The sequence below is a fragment of the Erpetoichthys calabaricus genome, chromosome 2 (assembly GCF_900747795.2).
Source record: "Erpetoichthys calabaricus chromosome 2, fErpCal1.3, whole genome shotgun sequence".
Classification (NCBI taxonomy): Eukaryota; Metazoa; Chordata; class Cladistia; order Polypteriformes; family Polypteridae; genus Erpetoichthys; species Erpetoichthys calabaricus.
In genome coordinates this window covers 261,382,620-261,407,451 of record NC_041395.2, presented here as the reverse complement: position 1 = coordinate 261,407,451, position 24,832 = coordinate 261,382,620, and the positions used below count along the sequence as shown (strand labels likewise).

The following is a 24,832-nucleotide window of genomic DNA, read 5'->3' as shown; positions in this document are numbered from 1 at the left end:
CAACCCCTCCACCAGCAAGCTTTATCCGTCTTCTTTTGGACTCTGGCTTCTCAAATGAAGTGAGGCTGTCCCTTTTATGCTGCACTTGGGAGCACTACATGAGGCCAATCAGCATTATCTGGAGTACTCCTAGATGTGGTGGAAGCACAAAGTAGGGCTCTGCAGCACTCCCTGGTGCCCCCCACAGAGGCCAACAAGGCTGTGCCAAACTCCAACTCCCATGGAGCCCTGTTGGTGTCTGTGGTGCTGCTGTAACCCTAGGGGGCTGCCGTCTATTACTCCAGAGAGTCAGTTTCATATGCACATCTGCTCCCCTGGTCCTTTACGAAGGCCTTCCAGCTGGGAAAGGGCCCCAGCCGGCCGTCACAACTGTAACTGAAATCATGCTGACTACCACTATAGTTCAGCTTCAGAACTTGAGCTCCTTCTTAATCACTCTTCATCAGTCCATCTTCTTCTGCTAGGAATCTGTCATTTTTGATTTCTCTTTTTCTTATTCTGCCCATATTCATCACATTAAAAAACTTTCTTACTTCCATCTCCGCAACATATCAAGTATTCGCTCTTTCCTCTCCTTTTCCAATGCTGAGAAACTTGTCCATACTTTAATAACATCCTGTACTGACTACTGTAGCTCCCTATTGACAGGTGTCCATTCTAATCTGTTATCACAGCTTCAGTTGATTCAGAACTCTGCTGCAAGAGTCGTTACATAAACCCGCAACAACGAGCACATAACACCAATTCTGCTCTGCCTTCAGTGACTCCCTGTGCCTTACAGGATAGAGTATAAATTCTATTAAATACCTATAAAGCTTTAAATGGCCTTGCAATGCACTACATTAGTAACCTCCTCCACCACTATGCTCCTGCCCACCCTCTAAGGTCCATGGATTTTGACAATCTTGCTGTGCCCCAAACTAACCTGTACTCCATGGGTGACAGCCCTAAATTAATTTTTTATGAAAATGAAAACGAGTGAATACATGTGGCCAAACCAACAACTACTCTGGATGACATATTAGTTTTAATAAACAGTACTGAATTCAGAATGGGTTGAACAGTTTAAGAAGACTCACACTCTAAAATATAGGAACTAGAAAGACAAACCTCTGGGGAGAAGCTGATTTCTTTTTTTATCATTTTTTCTTTTTGTGCTACAAAGGAAAATAGTAGATAGCGGAAATTTATCTTGCATAAAAAAACTATCATTTTTTTTATTTCACCTTAATAGAACGCACTTGGAATATAAAACATAAACCCATTCATTTTCCAAAATCAGAATGGAATAATTTTTTATTTTCTGTTATGAATAAATGCTGAAGAAAAACAAGACTTAAAAGAAAAAATGTGAGGCGTATTACATTCAGGATCAACATGCATAAATAATTAATTTCATTTCAATATTCTTCTCCCATTTGGACAGTACTCTGGAGGCTGTACTTTGGGGTCATCTAGATAGAAGTTGAATGCTTTACTAAGTAACTTCTATTGAAGTTTTGTTAGGCTAAGGAATGAATGGATGTCTATGAACATTTGACTTAAAGCTGGAAAGTTGAAGTGACTATGTAGATAAAAACACATCATGAAGCATTAATATATGTTAATAAATGTCCCTCCTTCCATTTGATGACTTTTTTCATCCAAGTTCTGGATCAGAAAGAGCCGGTGCCTATCTTAGCAGCACTATAAGTAAGGACCAACCCAACATGGGATGCCAATTAATCAGTGGATGGTTAATAAACATCCATTCATCCATTCATATGTTTATCTATCCATCCATCCACCAAGATCAGGGTTTTAGGATGATGAAGTGCTTTGTAATAGCATTAGGCCAAAGGTAGGAATTAATTCTGGAAGGGCAGAGAGGATATCACAGGGCAGATTCACAAACACACACATACTCATATGAGGGCAGATTAGAGAAATTAGTAAACCTAACATATTCATCTGTTCAGTGTGGGAGGAAACCCAAAGTGCTCATAGAAAAACTGACACAGGCAGTAGGAAAACAAATCAGCACCCCTCAGACAGTGGCTGGACTGAGATTAGATGCTGCAAGTTTCCTGGAGCTTCCCTGCCCTAGTAACACATTTATTATATAAGAAATACTTTAATTTTAAAAATGTTGCATTTGTGTATTTCCACTGTCATTAGATTATTTTCTAAAAATGGGCATTTATTTGTTAGCTGTAATTCCAATAACTCAGTAAAACATCCTTGAAAATGAAGTTATTAGTTAAATACAGTAATGATGCAGTAATAAACCATACCAAAGCAAGCCATGTAAAGTGCAGGACTCAATTTTTCAGCATACAATGCGGGGAAACTGTCTGCATATGGCTTGAGTTCTTATAACCAGCATAAACATTTCTACTTAACATACAATACATTATGTAGAGGTTTTTTACTTATGAATACAAAGCCTGCGTGTCTTTGTTGATCACAATAAAAATATATGGCAGACATCTTTTTGGAATATAATAAATATAAACTGCCCTAATATAAACATTTTTAAGTACAATAAAAACTAATATTTTAGGTCAAACTGCCCATGAAATCCAAACCATGTGCTCCCTTTAAACCCTAAACACATCTGTAAAAACTTTAACAACAGAAAAATCTCACGAGTGATGAGCTAGCACACCACTGGTATACAAGCATGCAGGTGAGCTTTGAGATGCCAGATGCAGTGCTGGAAATCCCCTGGGGGATCTACATATGGTGGTTACCTTCATTAGTAAGCAAAAAATCCACATAACAACAAGAAGATACCACTTATTAGTAAAGGGTTCAGAATACATATAAAAAGAAAGCTCTAAAAGGCAGTGGAACTGCATTACATTTGAAACCCTGAGTAAAAATGAAAAAGGATACAAGATATGACAAAATATGTATTTTCAAAATGCAAGCGTCAACAATCTTTCTGACAGAATTATACTTTAATGATGATACAAAAATAAAAAAACGATTTCACAAAACAATACAATGACTTTCAATTGTAAAATGAAAGAGCAAACTGCTATTTAGATGACACTCACATATTCAAATTTTAATGAAATATTTATTTCTAGGTTTTCAGACAGTTCTTCAGAGAACTGTAGTGCTCTAGACCAGTTAATTGTAGTGTTTTAAATTAAATATGGTAATACTACCAAATTGCATAAATCTATATTGCTTCACTGACAGCCACTAACAATATCAGACACATATTTTTCATATGACTGGTGTGAGGGATGGCCGGCCATTCATCCCGGCCAATACCCCCAGGCCGGTAGATGGAGCTCTCCTTGCAACGTGGAGATGCCCCGAATTCCAGCAGGGCCTCATGGACTATGGAGTTTTAATACACAGCCCTGCTGGATAACGTCGGGGCCGCCAGGAGTCGCTGCAGGGAGGCTGAAGGACTTATATGTGCCCTATAACCCGGAAGCATGTCATAATCATATGACCAGAGGGAACGACGTGTTTCCGGGTTGAAAAGAAGGACTTTTTATCTGACCCGGAAGTGATAAGAAATCACATGGACTGTAAGATGGGAAACACTTCCGGGTCAGGGAATATAAAAGGACGATGGGAAATCCCAGACGTTGAGCTGAGCTGGGTGGAAGGGTGGCAACGCGTCTGGAGTGGAGGATTGGTTATTGTTTATTGGAATTATTATTATTATTATTTGAGTATTGTGGAGTGGAGGGTGCTTTGTGCACATTTATTATTATTATTATTATTATTATTAATAATAAACTATTATTTGGACTTTTATCTGGTGTCTGACGTCTAGTCTGAGGGTTCAAGGGGTCACGGAGACCTTAATCTGTCACACTGGATAACAGAAATGAGATTCGCAAGTGAAACAAATGAGACTTCAAATTATCCCTTTATTCCATAAAACTCTCCATCCCAAAGATGAACCTGCTAAATCCAAATTCTTGGCCACATTCAGGAACACACAGTGCAGTCTGAAATTTTTCATTGTTTCTTTACCATCTTATGATTAGATAATTTTGGATCTTCCTACCTCTTTTTTGCTATTCTTCAGTATGCATTACTGCATTAAATCGTCATCTTTCTGATCATCTCCTCTCTAGTTTTTATGAATTTTATCTAAACAACTCTCACTTTAAGCAACACCCACAATGCAACAAAAATTCCTCTAGGGCAGTCACATGACACAGGTAATGTGTCTTTTTAGGAAGGATTTCTGCCTTTTTCAGCCCTGGTTCATTGGTACTCTTGAGCCCTTTGTGCCTCTTATTTTGAGTTCAGCTAAGTTTCTTGTTACTGTTTCTGTATTTTTCACCTTTACTTCTCTTTTCTGATTTTGTTTCTAACCCTGTGACTTTTTGAGTGTTGCAGTCAGATGTTGACCTTCTAACCACACCAATGTAAACTTTTTCACATTATTGTTATTATTCCAGGTTTTGTGAGCTTGCAGTAGGAATCATAATCAATAGATATTCACCTTTAAATTAGAGTATCCCTCTGACTTCACAGATGTTATGTTTCAGCCAGGGTTCCCCCCTTGCTGGGTTTCAAATGTCTCTTTTCATGTGTGTTTTATTCATTTTTATGTTGACATCATTTAGTTTATGTCTAAATATCTTTGTCTATGTGATGTGTTTTGTGGGAAGGGCCACCTGCCCATCACTGTCAAGGAGCTGCCCTCAGCCCTATAAAGGCTGAGGAAAACCCACAGTCCCTTGCGGTTCATTGAATGCGCTCCTGCTGTTGAGGAGTTCTAGTGTCTTCTACTTTGATTTATTATACTGGATTTTGAATTTATACTGTTTTCTGACTTTTCCCTTGTGTACTAGAACTTGTGTGTTGCTTCAAGCACCTCCTTTTCCCTTTGTGCTCTTCAGAGCTTATTTTTGTTTAACAGAGCTTCTGAAAAACAAATCATTTTATTGATAAAGATTTTACATTTTCCCTTTTGTGACTAGACTGGCTTTGATGATTTTCTCCCACATGTTGGGCATCTTGAGTCAACTGTGGGACTACTGTCCCTAGGAACTCTCTAGTTCATTACAAAATAAAAATTTAAGTCTCACAAGAAAGCCACACATTAAATGGGAACTCGGCTATGAGTGATATTGAGCGTTCAAGTGTCTGCCACTACCTTCTCTCTGCAGATCTTCCAAAAATGCTCTGTTTTATCATTTTTCCCCCAACATTCTCTCCAAATTCTTCTAGGTACTCATTCAGGTTAACTAAATATACTTTTCTTCATTGTCCATCTTCTGACATTGCTTCCACAACAAACCATCTAACCATTTCCCAAATTCAGTTTGATCTTTAGAGATGCCGCAATGGGCACAGGCCAATTACTAGGCTTGGAAAACATGCCATTTTATTACAAAATGTAATAAACTGATAAAAGTGATTCTGCATTATAACCAATCCAAAGGCAAAAAACAAAATAAGCCCCCAAAGGCAAAAAACAAAATAAGCTCTCTTTCCTGCTTAATATCCTGCCTATTTTAAGTAACTCCTTTTACTTGTTAAACACTGAAACTGCAAACATGACTGAAAATTGTGCAGAAATATCCAACCAATTACGTTACGAGGAGTTTTGGTTTTATGTGGCTATAACAAATAATGAGGTCAGATAATAATACATACTTATTTTACTTTTATCCTTTTTGTCTAGTTTTCAGGTTTTTTTAAAAATCAGTATTTCTTATTTATATACAGTAAGTATTAAAAAGTAAGTACACCCCATGGCAACTGTTGAGTGACCCGACAAATGCGTGATAGACAAATGCGCGCCGACAAAATCGCGACGTCAAAATCGCGCCGACAAATGCGCAATAATTAGTAGTATAAAAGCATAAAAAGTTCTACTTAAATATGGTTTGTAAAACTTAATTTAGATGTCAATATTATGAGATATGAGAAATAAAACATTTTGCTATATATTTCATGATACCTGGCTACATATTAGTGGGTCAGCACAGTCAATAGGCTTTCCACAGCTTGTTGATACAGAGATTTTGATGGCGCGATTTTGTCAGTGCGCATTTGTCGAAAATCAGTGCGCGGGTTTGTCGGAAAAGCATAAAAAGTTCTACTTAAATATGGTTTGTAAAACTTAATTTAGATGTCAATATTATGAGATATGACAAATAAAACATTTTGATATATATTTCATGATACCTGGCTACATATTAGAGGGTCAGCACAGTCAATAGGCTTTCCACAGCTTGTTGATACAGAGATTTTGATAGCGCGATTTTGTCAGTGTGCATTTGTCGAAAATCAGTTCGCGGGTTTGTCGGCGCGCATTTGTCAGTCGCGGTTTTGTCTGCGCGTATTTGTCTATCGCGCATTTGTCGGTGAACCGGCTAACAGTATATCTTCATGCAAACAGTGCCTACATATAAAGGTTATATACTGAACTTGAATAAAAACACAAGGAAACTTTTCCTTTTTATTCATTTATTTAACAAAGATATAAAGAGATGTAGTGGTCTCCTGGGCAGAATGTGAGTACACCCTTGTACTCAGAAGCTGGTATTGATCACTATAACAGAAATAGCTTCTTGTGGGAGTATTGCATGACTACCCACCAGTCTCTGACATTGACTCTGTTAAGTTTTGACCACTTCTCAATGCAAAAGTCCTTCAGCTGCAAGATGTTTGTGGATTTTCTTGAATGTACTGTCCATTTCAATTCCTGCATTACATTTCAAAGGGATTTAAATCAAGACTTTGACTCGGCCAGTCCATAACCCTCATTTTCTTCTTTTTAATCCATTCCTTGGTGGATTTGCAAGTGTGATTTGGATAATTATCATGCTGAAAGATCTTTTCTGGATCAACTTTAACTTCCGAGCAGAATGCCTCACATTCTCCTGAAGTAGACTTTAATATGATGCTGAATCTACAGTTGAATCAATGGCTGCAAGCTGCTCAGGCCCAGAAGCAGCAAAGCAACTCCAAACCATAACATTTCCACACACCATACTTCATAGTTGGTATGGGCCTCTTCTCCTGAAGCAATATCTTTAGTTTATGCCAAACATGTCTACTGTACTGTGGCCAAACAACTCTGGATTTGATTCATCTGTCCAAAACCCATTGTTCTAGAAGGCCTGGTCTTTGCCTAAATGTTCAATGACAAACTGTAGTCTTGCTCTAACGAAGGCTTTTTCCTGGAACACCTTGCATGTAGATCAAATTTGTGCAGTCCCTTTCTGATTGTAGATGTGTGCACTTTGTAACCAATTTTAGCAAGCGTTACCTGCAGATCATGTAATAAAATTCTGGGGACTTTAGTATCAAATGCTCGGCTCTTGGGCTGCATTTGTTGGACTAGTCAGTCCTGGACAAGTTAGCAGTCATTGGAAATCTACCCTACTTATAGATTATTTCATTTATAGTGGAATGTTTGAGTATAATTTGGCAGTCATTTAAATCCCTTGCCAGACTCATAGACATCCATAACCTCCTTTCTGAGGGCTTCAGAAAGCTCTTTTGATATTGGTATGATAACACCACACACATCAATTTGAAACACCTGTTTCTACTTGTATGGATTAGTAGTGGCGATAAATGGAGGGCTGCAGTTACTTTTTCCATGTGACATATCTGCCTTTTTGTTAATTTAGATTATGAGAACAAATACACCATGTACGTTTTATGTCTTAGTTCTTCCAGTATATCAGCTTTATTTGTAGGCACAGTTTGCATGAATATCTAATATGTTCCTGTTCAAATATGTTAAAAAAAAAGTCATCATTTTCCATGAGGTGTACTTACTTTTTCACATGCTGGTATTAGTATTGTTTTATCCAGAACAAAAGCATTGTTACAAGTCTGTTTAAACTGTGAAAACCACTCCAGGGCGTTCATGATGGCGTTGTCCTAATCTACAGCATATATTACAGTATATATTTCAAGCAATGAGAGTAAATATTAAAAAGGAAAAAATGTAAAAATAGAAAAGATGTGTGCTGTGAGAGGAAATTATGAAAAAGAGATCACACTCGTGCTTACTCAGTTTATCTCAATGTCAAAGAGGCAGCTGGGCAGTATTTTATGCTATACACCCAAAAAAATCAAATGCAATCAAAAGATTTGCCTAAAATGTTAGCTCAGTTAAATTTGACAGTGACATACTAAAAATGTTCAGTACTTTGTGGCTTGTGAATTTCATTGCAAGGTTTTTCACTTAAGCTTCTGCTTTTCTTTGTGGTCAAAATTAGCATGTCCTGAATGATTTAACAATCATGCTAACTTGGATGTACGATGTGACAGCAGGCCTACCAAGACCAGCTTCATCTAATGGTGAGCACAGTAACAGAGATGGAAATGCCAAGTAAATCATAATTTATATGACTAGATTTAGTAGCAGTGTTGTCAGATTATTTTCTTATTGTGATACTTTAAATAATTTAATTTTCCAGGGGAGACTAATGAGTTAAATTTTAATTTAGATTTTTTAGCAAAATATTAATAATTAGGTGTGCAATGATTAGAAGAGGATGACAGAGCAATACTCGATGAGGAAATGTCATAAGAAACTTCCTCAGGAGATTGGCAATACAAGACAGTTCTACATGCCAGCATTAAAAGACAGGATTTACTAGGGGGCAGCACACAATTCCAGACATTAGACCTTCAGAGGCACAGTCTTCATTGCTTCCTAGAAAATTTGATCCATAAAGAACTACAGCATATGAATGTCAGAGGAGCTGGAAGAAACAGGCACTTGTCACACTGTAAAATAGTATCTAGGAAAAAATGCAAACATTAACAAGACTACATAAAATGGAAAGAACAATTAGCAATATGTACTAAGTGGGTATGTGCTTAAGTAAGACTGGCTTATGCCCATGCATAAGTTATGCTACTTTAGAATTCTTGTCAACAGCTGAAAAAAAAAGCTGGCAATCATCCTGTTCCTGCTTCGTGATGTGCAGGGAATGTAGAAAGCAGATGAGGGTGCTGTACTCTGGTGCTACTGGAGTTTGTTAGTGTTAAAAAATGCAATCATCGCTGCCTTGATGTTCAACATGTCCTGACGTGCTTTTTTTGGCTTGTCGAAAAACATAATCATCGCTGGCTCACTGAAGTCATTGTCAAATAAATGTCAGAACTGTGCATCTCAATCATCTCAGCATAAAGCCAGTTGGTAGACTGAATAACAGGACTATAGGCAAGCAATACTTAATGGCACAGTTGATAACTAAACCCAAAGCATGTGCTACTGACCCATCCCGGGAATATTTGGGTCACCACTCATATGTGTGAATATAACCACCAGTGATCCGGCAAACTTAAAAATCTGGTACCCCCCAGGCCTCAGTGATACCATATTAGTGATGGTCGACCTGCAGTAGTTGGAGTTCTTGTTGTTCTGGTAGTTTAAGTAGTAACTTTTGCAGTAGTAATGAAGGCATTGTCATGTATACAGGGTGCAGTGAAATTCTTACTTGCATGTCCAATCAACATGCAACACATCCCAAAATGTTTTAACATAAAATAAACATGCATCTCCCTTGACACGCAGCATTAGATATGTGAACAGAGACCAGGCAGGTGCGCTCACTTTCTCAGTATACTGAACTGTAAAAATATATATTTTCACACATGTGCAAGGAGGAGGAAACTGAGTGGAGCAAGTGGCCAGGGGGTGGCAGGGTGCACTAATCCTACTTCTGTTATCTCTGCATGCCAGATACGGGGAAACCTACCAGACGCACCATCATCGACATCACTCCCGGTTCCAGCGGCACAAACGACTTCACTTTCGGTTCCGGCGCCATGAACAATGTCACTTCCAGTTCCCGTCACAGATGACGTCACTTCTGGTTCTGGCTTTTAAAGCTGCCATCATTTCACTATCCAGACAGTTCAATCTGGGAACTCAACCAAGCAACACTGCTTATCTTTCTATTACCCAAATGCAGCCAGGGACAATATACGGGTGGCTGCCCCAAACCTTTTTTCATGTGTTGAGACTGATATATAAATCTACACATCTTCTTGTATCTACACATTTGCAGGTCATTTAGATGGCTTTGGCTGAATGTATTTCACATTACCATAAATTATTAGGAGCTTTAAGAACCCAAGAAGGACATAATAATGCCTAAAGATTTATGCAAATATGTAAGAACATACTGATACTGTATTGTATTTTTTGTTTTGCTGACTGTTAACTTATGTTTAATTATTTTATTATATATAAGCTTATACATTGCTCTGAATTTAGTTGAGTTAAAATAATGCTTACAGTTATATGTAAAGTTGAAAGAATACAATGTGTACTATATTTTGTTTTATTGACTGTAATTTTTCTGTTTTTTAAACAATATTAATATTTATAAACTTGAACAGTGCTCTGGAGTTGTAAAAGAGAATTATACTTCATAGGAACACATTTACATCCATGTAATATTTAACAGGCTGCCAGAGGCACAGAAGTGGCACAGCCCCTCTAAATCGCAGCCACATAGTATGTTGAATTTGTTTAAACAATTGAGTGTTTTTTTAAGAAGTAATTATTCTGGTAGCACTGCTGAGTATAGGGTCGTGGACAATAGCACAAGGCCAGAACTGCATAATAAATGGCTATAAAAGGTTACACATATGGGACACTGCTTTCTGTATTGAAGTACAGGCTATCTAGAGCTTAAAGATGGTGCTTCACCTTAAAGTACAAGCAGGAGCACAAGAAGACAGAAATACCGGGGACTACCACATAAAACAGGTGTTTAAAAAAAGGTACACAGAATTAGGTGAAGCTGAAACAGTATAGACAAATAACTTGTTAATCAGGTTTTAAGAAAGATCGCTGAATACAAAGTTGCTAACAACACCAAAGACATAACCAATAGAACTACAGCATTTTCTTACTAAATTGTTCCCTTATTTTACAACAAAGTTTGTATGTATCTTCATGCAAGTGGCCATCTCATATAACATGACCCCCATGGTGTCATGGATCATGTGGTATATACATGATCTGCCTGTCATAAACACCTCCTATTTATCATGGCAAATCTACCTGTACAAACCTATGAACTATAAACTCCAGAAACACAAGGCGTCCTCAAAAAGAAGTACACAAAATGGTAATAAAATTACATTATCAAAATACTGTAACTGTAAAAATGAAAAAAAAAACAAAACAAACAAAACCAAAGTACTATTCTTATAAACTAACTGAATTGATGAGGGTGGAAATATCTTGGAAGTATTCCTTGGGTAGGGTTTAATGGGAGTACGCTGACAGTGGCCCACTGAGTTTGGAGTCAAGAGGTGAGCTGGGGCAAAGGCTTAGATGGCTAGGAAGAAGTGCATCCAAAGTGGCAAAGAGTGGGAAAGTGATAATTGTCTGTATAATGTCTTTAAAGGGTGAATTTAGACTGGATGTTTAAAAGAAAGAAGCATTTTATATACGTATATAGATATAGATAGACTGAGATTGCACAGAATGTTTTAAGAAAGACAATTTAAAAAATTCTCCAATGCTGTTGAAATAAGTGCTCTATTGAAAAAATGAAAACTGAATTTTTACCTGACAAATGTTCTTGAACTATTAAGTGTACTGAATTTGAACAAAATCAATCTAATGGTAGAGACGAGTTGTTTTATTCAGACAGACAGACATGATAACAATATTTGGTGGTTGGCATTTTATGAGCACAATGTCATTCCAGTACAGTACTTGTTACAAATGTTCAGCATTAAACAAAAAGCATATTCTAGCTCTTTTTTTGGCTGCCTCACATGTGTTGCCTTTTTACTTAATGGCTTTATTTAAACTTATTATCAATAATTATAAAACAAAGCACACATTAAATAATGACACACCAGATGGAGACTAAACAGCCAAATAGTATGTGTCTAATCTTCTTTTAACCTTCATCTATTTTTTCTTTTCACAGATGCCTGCTTACTAAGGGTGATAAGTAAAACTACATATTAAATTGTATTATTCATGATCCAGTGTGTCAAGGAAAACAATAGGCATTTACACTGCATCGACTTTAACAATGGACAAAACACCTTGAAGACTTGGCTGCAGATAAAGTATATGCAACTTCTACTGGTAAATGTACACAAAAAAGTATCAAGTTATCACATTCTTCTTCCAATTTAGTACATAATAGATTTATTCAGAGGAAACATTTATCCAAGGATTTTGACATATTATAACTGTTTTCTTAAATGTACACTACCGGTTCAAAAGTTTTAGAACGTCAAAAGTTTATCCATTTGAATCAGTGGAAATGGAATGAATGAACTAAAACAGTGAACAGCTAAGCAGTAAACTGCCAGAGGTTTAAATTTAAAGTTTAAAAGTTAGCAAAAACTGAAAAAAGGGAATTTCAGAATATTACAAATAAGCTTTTTCCAGGGAACAATTAATAGGTTACAAGCTACAGTTGTTGTGCAGCAATCAAAGTAAATTAAGCTTTGCAAGTTGAATCTGCCTGTGTTAAATCAGAGTTGGCACAGACAGTGTTACTACATCCTCTGAGGTACTACTTGGACAATATTCCAATGAAAATGGCAAGGAAAGGGCAATTAACAAATGAAATGAGACAGGACATTATTCCCATAATTAACAAATGAAATGAGACAGGACATTATTCCCATTAGAAGTATAGGCCTTCCACTTGCTGAAATTGCAAATAAATAAATAAATAAATAAAAAGTATCAGTGAGTACAGTGTCCTACCCAATCCAAAAGCAATTAAAGTGGAAGAAGCTCTGATAGGAAGTGGTCTGGCAGACCCAAAGTCACAACCCAATCAGAAAACAAATTTCTGATTGTCTGCAGCTTGTATGATAGGCACCTCACAGCAGAACAGCTTCAAGCAAAGTTTAACAGTGGTTGAAAAAATCTAGTCTCAGTTTCTACGGTAAAGAGGAGATATTTGTGCTGCAGGTTTGACAGGGTGAGTGGCAGTAAGAAAGCCATTCCTTAAAGGACAAAATTGGGCCTTGAAATACCAGCTGAATGTCTTATGGACCGATGAATCAAAATTTGAAATCTTCGGTTCATCATGCAGGATGTTTATACGTCATCGAGTTGGTTAAAGGATGGTTTTTCAGTGTGTGACACCAACTGTCAAAAATGGAGGAGGAAGTGTGGTTGTCTGGGGTTCTTTTGCTGGAGGCAGAGTTGCACAGAGTAACTGCCATTCTGAATCAAAAGGGTTACCACAGTTTGGCTCTTAGGTCTGCAAAAGGTGGCTAATTTGATAAACCAAAAATCTGAATAAAATTTTGTACACTAAGTGATTTCTTGACTTATTCTTTATCTTTTCTATGCCTTGAATTCATGAAAAATTAAAACATTAAACTGCATGCATTTCCATAAAGACTGAAAAAATTGAGGTGTTCTAAAACTTTTGACTAGTAGTGTGCATGCTGTGGCCACCAGGGGGTGTGCCAGCTCCTCAAACACCTGACACAAACAGGCCTGGACATAAGTTTCAATACGCAATAGGTTTTTATTGTGGGAAACCCTTCCTTTCCAAGCGTTTCCCACGCCATAACCACAAATACAATAAACTGCACACAGCAAAACTTTGTCTTCTTCTTCCTCTCTCTCTCTCTGCCTCCTTCCACCAAGTTTCATCTCCTTCCTCCCATTTCTGGCTCCCTGAGATGAGGCAGGCAGCTTCTTTTATATAAAACCCGGGAGCACTTTCAGGTTAGGCTGGAGCCCAACAAAGTAGGTCTTACCAGTCTCCGCCGCACCCTTGGTGGCACGCACAGAACCCAAATGGACTGAGCCAAAGAATTCCCATGATTCCCTGTTGGAATTTGTGGCACTGCCACAACCCAGGGGGGCTCCCATCTAGCAGTCCAGAGGAGATAATGCACTGTCCAAGCTGTCTCCCCTTTCCTTCCACAGCAAGAGAGCCCCGGCCAGGTAACATATGAAATACAGGCAGATTACATGTCTTGTTCAGGGTCACACAAAAAGAGCTGAACAGGCATCCTTATGTGTTGATGTCCAATTCTCTATTCACTATGTCACACTGGCTGATATCCAGCACTTTATTTTATTCCATCTCTAACAGCACAGAACTAAAGTAAGAAATGGCCTGCAATCCATTATCTCTGGTATAACTGCACCGAGCTTTGAGCTGTCAGAGTTAAGCAACTAAGAGTGAAAATGAGTGCTTTTACTTACGATGTTCATGTTCACTTCAGGATCCAGTTGTCTTTTTTGCCGGTTTAAGGATGCATCTCCCAGAACAACTTCCAAAATTATCAGCACAATGGTGAAAAGACACAGTGACTTCATCTTTGGTCTAGGAAAATGAAAAAAAAAACTTTGTAAGCACAGATCGGAATCTACTTTCTCGTTTTTATTGTAAGAAAAAGGAGCAGTAGAAAGTTTTGCATTGAGGTTTTGCTGGTCAAACGGCCAACATTTTCTGAGTACATTTTTTTTTAATACACTGTTGCCACTCCATCACAGAACATAGTGTACTTCATACATTACACGCTATACTCTTATTTTCCACATTTCAAGCCAACTGTAGGGTAATTTAGAGTCAGCAATTATTCTGGCTTGTACTTTTGCATCTTTGGGAGAAAATTAGAGTGGCCCAAGAAAGCCCACAAGGATCTGAGTAGAGCAAGCAAAATCCATACAGACAGTGATCAGGATGACATGTGAACCATAGAGCCTGGATGCCTGTGCTGACATTGCAAACCACTTTACCAATGGGCCAAACTGATTAACCAATAGCTCTCTTGGATTTTCTACAAAGGAATTTTACTATATAAAGTGTTAAACTGAAAAAAGTGTGTTGTCTTACTTCAAAATACGTGTAGTATTTACTGGTCTCCTGAACATTCTGAGCTTTATAATAAAATGAAAAACACTTTATATTGCTTAAAGAACTAGTTAGATGTGGAGGTCACAAAAAGAGACCACGTATATATATTTTGGTAATCCACTTTTACCCCTTCAGTTCCATCCTTTCTGTGTCAGACACAAGGCAAAAACCATCCCTAGAAGGGAAAGTCCATTGTTTTAGTCACTTTTGGGAAATTAAACACCCTTCAGTTAAAGAACTGGGCTGATGAAAAATAACAGAAACCCTGTTCTGAACAACAATTAAATCCTGTGGCCTGCAGACCCTCCAGGACCATCACTGAGATGTACTAACTATGCATGTGTTCTGTACAGTCAACATTTTGAATTCAGAGTACTGTTCATTTTTTTACCTACTTGAATGAGCCATCTCCAATAATTGCAGAATATCTGAAATGTATCTGTCAAAATTGCACATATACGGCAAGATGACTAAAACTGAACGTGTGAAATCCAAACCTTATGTAAATATTAAGGCACAGCTCAATCCTGTTTGGTTTTAAAATCTCACACTTTTATTAATAAAAATAACAAATATTGATACTAGGTGGGTCAGTTAATCATGTTGTTATCTTGCAGCAGTTTAACAGATAATATTTGGAAGGAAATTAACGAACACACAGTCAAGCACAGAAAAGCCTCAGTAAACATTGACAATGTTCTCTTGCACTGTACTAATGATGAAATGTGAATGTAAACCTGAAGTACATTTTACATTCTAAATAATACTTTGTCATGCACGTAGGATTAGTAAGTGCTTTGATGGGGGTCACTATGGGGACACAGAGGACCAGGGGAGGAAAACTTCCTAGTAAGTAATCTCAACTTCGAACACCTTGCAGTCTGTAAGAAAAAACCACCAGGTAATGTCTGATGATGTCACCCCCTATCTTTGGGGTTCAACAATACATAAAAGATGACGTAGATTGGAAGAGGTCATAATTTGATGCACCACCTTCACGTGCAAAGTGCCAACAAATAATGACACATTTTAGCTTAAAGCTTAATCTTTACGTTTTGCCCAATGGCAAATAAATTGTCCCTGACTCAGTAACATTGTGTATACTCTTTACAACTTTTAACATTTACGGCCCTTTCTCTGTTATCATTTTATTTTCAAACATGGCACAAGAAAGTGTGTTTCTACAACAAACTCTGTTCATTTGTAAACTCAGTTGGCGATGTTATATTGGCCCTTGTGAGCAAGTGTGTGAGTGTGCCCTCTGATGGACTGTCACCATGACCAGGGTTGGCTCCCATTTTAAACCCAATGATACTGGAACACTAATCAGATCCTTGTAACCTTGAACTGGATAAGTGAGTTCAAAAATGGCCAGACTGAGAAAATATAGTATCACCATTTACTCATATTGCCAAAACTGAAGACATATTCCTGGATTTAACTGGGTGAAAACAGAAGACTGGAAAGTATAACTTTCACAAAGAATCTAAAAACCAAAAGAAAAAAGTAAGTGTATTTTATCTTGATTAATTAATAGTGTCTATTTGGTCATCTAAGCAGAATACTTCTGATATTTTAAGACAAACTCATTTTATATACAACATTAAATATGTTGCACATTTTGTCAGCTTTTCTGTTCTTTCTTTGCTATCTTAATAATGACAGTCACATTACTCATTTTACATTTTTTCTAATTAACTATGTTGCATTTAAGATGGTATATTGGTTAGCACAGCTGCCTCCCAGTACCAGAATCCTCCATTCAGTTTATGTTCCAGTCGCTATGTGCAGTTGGCATATCCAACCTGTGTCTATATGGGTGCTTCTCCAGATCCTGCTGTTCTCATTGCACATCCCAAAATACATATGCGTTACATTAATGGGTGGCACTGAACTGGCCTGCTGTGGGCGTGTGAGTGAGTGTGCCATGAACCTAGACTGTCATACCACCCAGGGGGCTGGTTCCTGCTTTACACCCAAAGCTAATATGGTAGGTGCTGGTCCATCTGCCCTGAACTGAATTAGGAAGATTTGAGAATACAGAGAGATAAAATGTTCCCATATAATAAACAAAAATGGAGCCAATATTGGTTGTTTTGTAGTTCCCATTTGAAAGCCTTGTTCCTACATGAGGCTAAACATTAGCTGGGACTCTATCATACCTCACCCTTTGGACTGTGTCACTGAACATGCGATAATTCACATGGTGACATCATCCTCCAGACAAAACGTGGACCCATTAAAAGAATGACTTGCCCAGTAAACCATACATTTTATTATAAAGTTATAATCCTACTCCCTGTGTTAAATAATACGAAAAGCCTGACTTCTAAATAATACAGACCTGGTGTAACAGTAATTTGGACTAAGTTGACTTTGCTTTTGCATAGCAAGTAAATTTGCTAATGGTCTTTAAAAACCACTGGTGTGGTACTTCTATCTATCTATCTATCTATCTATCTATCTATCTATCTATCTATCTATCTATCTATCTATCTATCTATCTATCTATCTATCTATCTATCTATCTATCTATCTATCTATCTTCTGTGTGTCTTACACTATAAAAAAATGTTACATTTATTGTAAAAAAAACTGGCAGAAACTGTGGTTTGCCAGAATTTTAATGTAAAAAATAAGGTGACAATATTTTAGGTGTACAGTTAACAACTTTATATAAACAACTGGTTTTTGTTTACATTACAATAGAAGCAAAACCATAACCTGAAATCCATGCACTACAATATATACACTAATCATTAAACTGTTAAAAGATGCTGTCAGAAACACAGACCAGCATATAGTTTGCATTAGTAAAATAACAACACTCAATAGCAAACATGTTATGCCATTTAATTTTATACATTGAAAACAATTCAATGTTTAATGATATTATGGTGCATTGTCTGGCGGAAAAGTGAAGATTGCTTTTGCGGTATATGATGTCATACAAGTTTGCCAGTTTATTGAAAGCCACCCACCATAAATCGGCTTCAATAACCTCAGAAAACTTTCAGTACTTGGGAAAAAATAAATCCACTAACTGTTTAAGTTTTTTTCGCCAGTGTACAAAGGTATGCAGTTCACCAGGAACAATATGGTAAAGGGGGTGATTTCTTATGCAAACTGTAATGCAAATTTGGAAATGTGTGCCAAGAAAAAAATGCAGAAAATGTTTAAGTTCTGAAAAACTGCATCATACTCTATATGGCAACCACACAAACTTATTTTGCCTCTAGTGCACATTAATTAAAAGTAATACTGAAGAAACGGCTACATAAAGCAAATACTTATGATCATTCTGAGTTAAATTAATGGAAGGTAGCTGTTTAAAATTAAAGAATAAATATTCTTGGTAACCATGTGACGGTGTATTAGTGCAAACCACACACAAAACAACGAACAGCAACTTTTCTTTAAATAGCCCAATGCAGTAAAATGGAAGGTATATAATATGATGTCCTTTCTGAAGGCATTATCTCGTTCTTTGGTGCAAATATTATCATATTTTAACAGGAAAAGAATATATCTTTTATGTGTTAACAATGTAAAAAATATGATATTGGTCTGTACGTTTCATTTCAGTGTTACTGAAACTGTGATTACCATTTTACAGTTTACCTTCACTATTTTTAACAGTTTTACACTGTAAAATTAATAGCCATTTTTTACAGTGTATTGGTGAAGATTTTTTGTCCATACAGTAAGGAAGATCCAAATTAAAAACAAATTTCAAGTTTTTTGGGGTTTTTTGCTCTTTAGTAGAGAAGCACAAAAAGTGTTTCCATAAAGGTATGCACAAAAGGAGTTGTAATACATTCTGAATAATTCAGAAATAAACACCAAAAAACATCCTCTGAATGATAACAATAAACGTCTTTAGAGTAATAATGTTGCCCCGCTGTCAGTTTACTTCTACATTCACCAACCAGCATGCCAGAGACTGGCTGACCTCATTGCTGCATGTTGATGCAAGTGTCTTTGAAATCTTAGTTAATGATATGTTACCGACTACTATATATTTTTAAAAAGTGTTTTCTGCCATAAAACTATTTAAACAGTTTAGATTTTTTGATAAAATTACTATTCATTTGATATAATTACCTTTTGGAAATAAATAAAGAATATATATAAAAACCTACTTTTGTCAATAACTGGCTAGTGTGAGAACGAGTATGGTGCTAGTCATAGCGAGGCTAAAATAGAATGGAGGGAGCCCACTGCAAAAAGAAGACATCCTCATAGTCAGAAGCCTGAGTGGTCACCAGAGAGAAGAACGTTCTGCTTTAGTTCACCTGGCTAAGATGGCCATACTCAGCAGTCTGAATCCAGCAGCCCAAGTTCATGTCCTACACCTCTGAGTGAGAACATGCAACTGTGAGAGGCACCGTCCAAGTGAAATTCTCAGCTTTGACATTTGTAATGCATTGACATACTGAACGTTAGAAACAAGGATCCTCCGGTTTTTTGTCCAATCATTTTTTAATCCTAATATGGACACAGGACATTAGATTAAGGACATGCCAATTTGCTTTTCAACATCTCAAAAGAGCACACCTACCCATTAAAGATGCACTCATCATTTCCTCAAAAACTGGAGTTTTCTATTTTTTTTCACCAACAATCCTGAGTAGGAATACATCTGTTTAAAAATGGATGGATATAGTGGGAGGAGGATACCACAGGCAGCCAATGACTACTGACATAAAATCACACCTATCCACAATAGAGTAGACCTTATCCCTGCTACTTCTTCTTGTTATTTTTTTTTACTTTATAACCCTGAGCAGGAATACATATGCTTGGAAATGAATAGTTTTCGTGGGAGGAGGAAATCACAAGAATAATGACATAGCCAATAACTATTAGTGTAAAGTCACACTGGTGCTCACAGCAAGGGAGTGTACATACCAACCTTGGTCATCTGAACTATCATTTTAATGCAAATCCCGCACCCTCCCCAAATTAGAAGTGAATGTTACAGCCAGCATAAACATATATCTCCTTCCATAATTATAGCATCATTGTAGGCTCTCTATAAAATGTTGTCTTGCCTGTTGTGCAAGCACAAATAACAAATTCACTTCTTACTTCCCAAAAGTCCTTTTGCTAGTATGGGGCCAAAGGCCAACAAATCCATATGGCAGCTAATTTCTGCCTACTCACTCTCCGCACCATCGCATTCTCAGACTTTTTCATCACTCTTCTCAACTACTTTGTTTACTGATAAGGAATTCCAATGTAAGCAGAACAGGGACAAATATGTTTTCATGTTCCAATTTGTCACTTGCACCTAGAAATGTGTACATCTAAATGGAAACAAAAATATTAACAAATACTTTAAACATCACTGTATTTTTTACAAACCCTAGAACAGTACTGAACTCAGGTTATGAAAAGCCAAATTTAGGATTGAGAAACTATTTTCCGGTGTGTATTACAAACAGTGGGTTTTCTCACAGTTAACTTTTTTCTTCCCGTATTAAAATGACTCCTTCATTTTCACACACAAATCAGGATTGCGAATGAAGATCCTGTCAGAGGAGAAATAGGAGCAAGGCAGGGACCATCCCTCGATTGGACTCTAGTCCTTCACGGTTTGCACTCACACATAATTGGCCAAATTAACATCTTCTATCAACCAGTACTCCGGAAAGTTATTTTCCCTAATCTTTTACTTGTGGATAAAAGATAAATATTTTCTTTATTCGTTTACTATAACATTTTCAATGATTCGTCGTTTTTTGGTGTAGCACCTTTCACAGTTTTAACTACTGGCTTCACAACTATGAGCAATAAGTAGCACTGGCTTCCTGAATAAGACTGGATTAAACAAGCAGAAAACTAGATTGCTGTACAGTAAAACGCATCACAGTCAGAACAAACAAACTTAACAAAAACTTGTTAGACAATGTACATACTATAATCAAACAATGAGCAAAAACTAATATTTAGTATGTCTATAACAGAGCAGAGAAACAAGCTGGCACACTGGTTATTAGGCCTGCTGCCTCTGTCTGTGTGGTGTTTTCAGGTTTTCCCTGTGTCTGTGTGGGTTTTCCTGGAGGACTTTGGTTTTCCAGCCACATCCCAAAGACATGTTATTTCGAATAGTGACTCCAAATTAGCCTGACTGGAATTGAGTGTAGGTCTGGAAGTAAATGTGCTCTCTGATGGATGACAAAACCTTGAGGGATGGTTCCTTGTGCTGGGAGGGAATGAGTTGTGTCTGGAAATTAATAGAAGGATGAATAATTAAGCAGAATGGTGGCACTGCAGACTTGCATGCCTCCTCCCAGGTTTTGCCCTCAGTTTGATTCCTGCTTTTATGTTTTCTGTATTTATTGTTGGTTGTTTGGTTTCCTCCTGCAGTCCAGATATTTACTGTTGGATTGACTGGTGAGTGTACCTGTAAATTGTTGAGTCTGTACTTCAGCGTACTCTGCAGTGTTCTGAAATACTATCCAGGGTTGTTTTCTGTCTCGTACCTACAGCTCAAAGAATAATGGCTCCCTGAAAACAGATCACTTGGTAAAAGCTCTTTCAGAGATATTACTTACGAATACAACGGTTTCACTGCCATTCCACTCCTTTTTAACCTAGAAACGTTCTTAACAATTTATGAAACTAAAATTAACTTTCACTCTCATTGTCTTTTGTTCCTCTGTGGATCTATTCCAAGAACTCTTAGGGTTTATGTTTCAGGCAGTTCAAATTTCCCATAAATCATGCAAAATTAATACGAATGCCCTGGTGGGCAACAACTCCCACCCCCCTCAAACATGGACGAACTAATACGACGCGGACTAACACCCGTAGATTAATAGATTCCGACAACATTTCTGCTATTAAATACCTACGTTATAATAAGTACTGAATACTCTTTAAAAATTAAAAAACATTTCTAAATAGAACCCGGCGGGATTTGAAGCCGATCAGCCCATGCGGAAGAGAAGTGTCGCCCTTCAGTTCCTTCAGGTCGTGAGCACGCAGTTCGCCGAGAACTGACAGCTTTATTTTGGTGTAGAGAGCCCCTCACAGATGACTGCCAACCTCGACTTTCAAACAGTTGTTCTTAAGGGTTCTATAAGGTTATTTTAATTGTTCGTTAGGTGCTATAAACGAATAGCAGCTGCTCTATGAAATACAGCGTGACGATTTCAAGTCCAACTTTCCGTGCGAAGTTCAGATTTGAGAAAGTGACAAAATGCGACACGTTGTCGGACCGATGAAGATCATTACGTGATGAAAGCAAATAACTAAACTGATCTGTTATAATTAAAAACATAATCGAAACGAGCACACTCACTCCAAACTGAAAATAATGAGACGCTGTCTCCCCATCAGGCGACTGACGTAGAAGTACTAAAAAGGTGATGTAAACCACAGGCCCGCCCCGCGGAAAACAAGACACAGCACTGAAAACAAAGATACAGTAGAAAACGATTAAACGTATCAGACGATATATCGTATACCTCCCGAGGTCCACACACGCCCCGCTGCACTAGACACGATCGGCGGTACCTTTGAGCTGCTTGCGACACGGACGCTGATTCTGCTGTGGTGGGATGACCGTCTGAATTTGGACGCAGCCTTGGAAGTGACAGTAGCCAGAGTCGCGCGCGTGTGATCAGCCGGTGCGGGTGACAGTGACGTAACAGCCGGCAGCCCTTCTCTCCAGTATCCGAAGTGCAATACTTCAAGAGAAGGAGCAAATAGTATACTAACGTAAGACAACTTCATAATCTAAATAAAATTATACCCATCACGCTTATACTAACGCAAGTTATTAACGTCCAATTAGAAAGGATTTTGAACAACAGCCACGGTTGCTCGTCCCGCCACTCGTTTTATCGATCTGCCCAAGAGTAGAAATCTGTGCAGCATATACTCTACCTTTATCCTTGGACCGATGCGGCCGGTGCTGTTATGTAGGTCTCGAAAAACGAAGCCAGGTATTTATCACGGGCTGATCACCTCCTTCAGGATCCAGCCTCCAGTTATCTTATCACGCCCACTTTAGCAAACAAAAACTTAACTCAAATCTTTGGACATGCCACCGTGTTACACTGTCTGTTTCGCCATGCAAATATTAATTATTAATAAATGAAAAAAAATATTTGTATTCCCCCATCCATTTACCCCTAACTTCAATTTCAGGCCATCGCTATGTATAAAAATTAAATGAGATACAGTATTTGATTAAATGTCAGCGTTAACAGGTTAGTTTAAAACCAGAGATCAAATTATAGTCCAGGTTTCTAGCTGCTAGTGGCTGTGTGTGCTTGGTGTCCTGTCTAAGCCTGGTTCCTGCCTTATGCCTTTTGCTGATAGGATGCGCTCCAACTGTCCAAGATCATGGAACAGAAAAATCGGGTTATTAAAAAAAAACAAAAAAAAACTAATGTTTCAAAATAAAGTCTCATGATCTAAATCACATGGCTGCTCCTTTTACAGTTTCAGTCAAAAGGAGTTTCATAGTTGAATGTTGTGGATAATTCAGAATTTGTTGTCATCTTTAACCCATATATGGTGTCCTCCTGTTGCGTATTGCTGTAATAAGAGGCTGAGCAAAGTACATCAGACTTCCCCATTCCTCAGCAAAACTCTCCCTGTCATCCTTAAGGAATTTACTGGCCGACTTGAGAAATGTTATGTCCAAATTGTACTTTTTTTACTTGCAGTATTTGGTTCCTTAGTTGTCATGGATAACCCCAAGAGTAAAGAAGAAAAAGCTCTTCAAGGGTTACTAAGGTATGGTGGCTGCAATTCAGAACAGGTCATCCACCTGAAGCTAAGCATGTTTTGGCCTGCTAGTACTTGGATGGGAGACCATCTTGGAAAAGCTTAGGTTGTTGTTGGAAAAGGTGTTTGTGAGGCCAGCAGGGGGTGCTTACCTGGTGGTCTGGGTGTGTTTCCAAATGCCCATGTGCAGTGATGGGAACACTGTGCTGTAACAATTGGCACTGACCTTCAGATGAGACATAAAACCAAGGTTCTGACCTTCCATGATCAAAAAAGATCCCCAGGTGTCTTTAAAAAGGAGAAGGGTGTGCTCCCGATGCCCTGGCTAAATTGTTCATTACTGCTTTGTCATTTCTGGCCCCCTAATCATCCCCTGTCTCTAACTGGCTAACTATCTCTTTCCCTGTACTTCACCACCTAATAGTTAATGTTTAGTGAGCATACAGGCACAAGAATGGCTGCCATTGCGTCATCCAAGTGGATGCTGCAAATTGGTGGTGGTTGAAGTGGCTCCCCATTGCCTATATAAAGCACTTTGAGTAGCTAGAAACATATCAAAGTTTGGGGACCATCTGGAAAGCACAGGTAAGCTGACTAGTTCCACCCCCAGCAGGCAAGAAAGGGCGTTGTCGCTAACATAGTCTCATGTTCTTTGTCTGTATGTGGCAGGGTGTTCAGACAATTACAAACTACAAGCCCAACCCACACAGCAGAGATGGTGATGCCTCCCTTCTGGATGAGCTGAACAACTTCTTTGCACGGTTTGAGGCGCAGAACAAAGAGCTTGCGAGAAAAGCAACACCTCCCTCCATTGACCAGGTACTCTGTCTCTCCATAACTGACGTAAAGAGGACTCTATCCAGAGTCAATCCACGCAAGGCTGCAGGACCTGACAACATACCTGGTTGTGTGCTCAAAGAATGTGCCGATCAACTGGCTGGTGTCCTCACAGACATCTTCAACACATCTCTGAGCCAGTCGTCAGTCCCAGCATGCTTCAAGTCGACCACCATTATACCAGTGCCAAAGAAGTCATCAGTGACATGCCTAAATGACTACCGACCAGTTGCACTCATGCCAATCATAATGAAGTGCTTCGAAAGGTTGGTCATGTCACGCATAAAGACTAATCTCCCTGCCTCCCTTGACCATCTTCAGTTTGCATACCACTCAAACAGGTCAACTGAGGATGCCATATGCTCTGCCCTTTACCTCTCCCTGACATATCTGGATAAAAAAACACATATGTCAGGATGCTATTCATAGACTCT

The 24,832-nt window shown here is 38.1% G+C and overlaps 1 protein-coding gene across 3 annotated transcripts in view; it reads right to left on the bottom strand.

The window, feature by feature from the left end:
- Positions 1 to 22,737, bottom strand: part of lipf (lipase, gastric) — a 47,012-nt gene extending 24,275 nt beyond the window's left edge. Inside the window, exons 1-2 of one of the 3 annotated variants that reach the window (XM_028795433.2) lie at positions 22,713 to 22,737; positions 14,162 to 14,282 (exon numbers count right to left, since the gene is read on the bottom strand). In XM_028795433.2, the coding sequence (XP_028651266.1) occupies positions 14,162 to 14,275 (114 nt within the window). In that variant the 5' untranslated portion in view covers positions 14,276 to 14,282; positions 22,713 to 22,737. Of the gene's footprint in view, positions 1 to 14,161; positions 14,283 to 22,125; positions 22,210 to 22,340; positions 22,556 to 22,712 lie in introns of those variants that run through there. The other 2 variants (XM_028795432.2, XM_028795431.1) reach the window with 2 other exon arrangements.
- Positions 22,738 to 24,832: the final 2,095 nt, after the last annotated feature.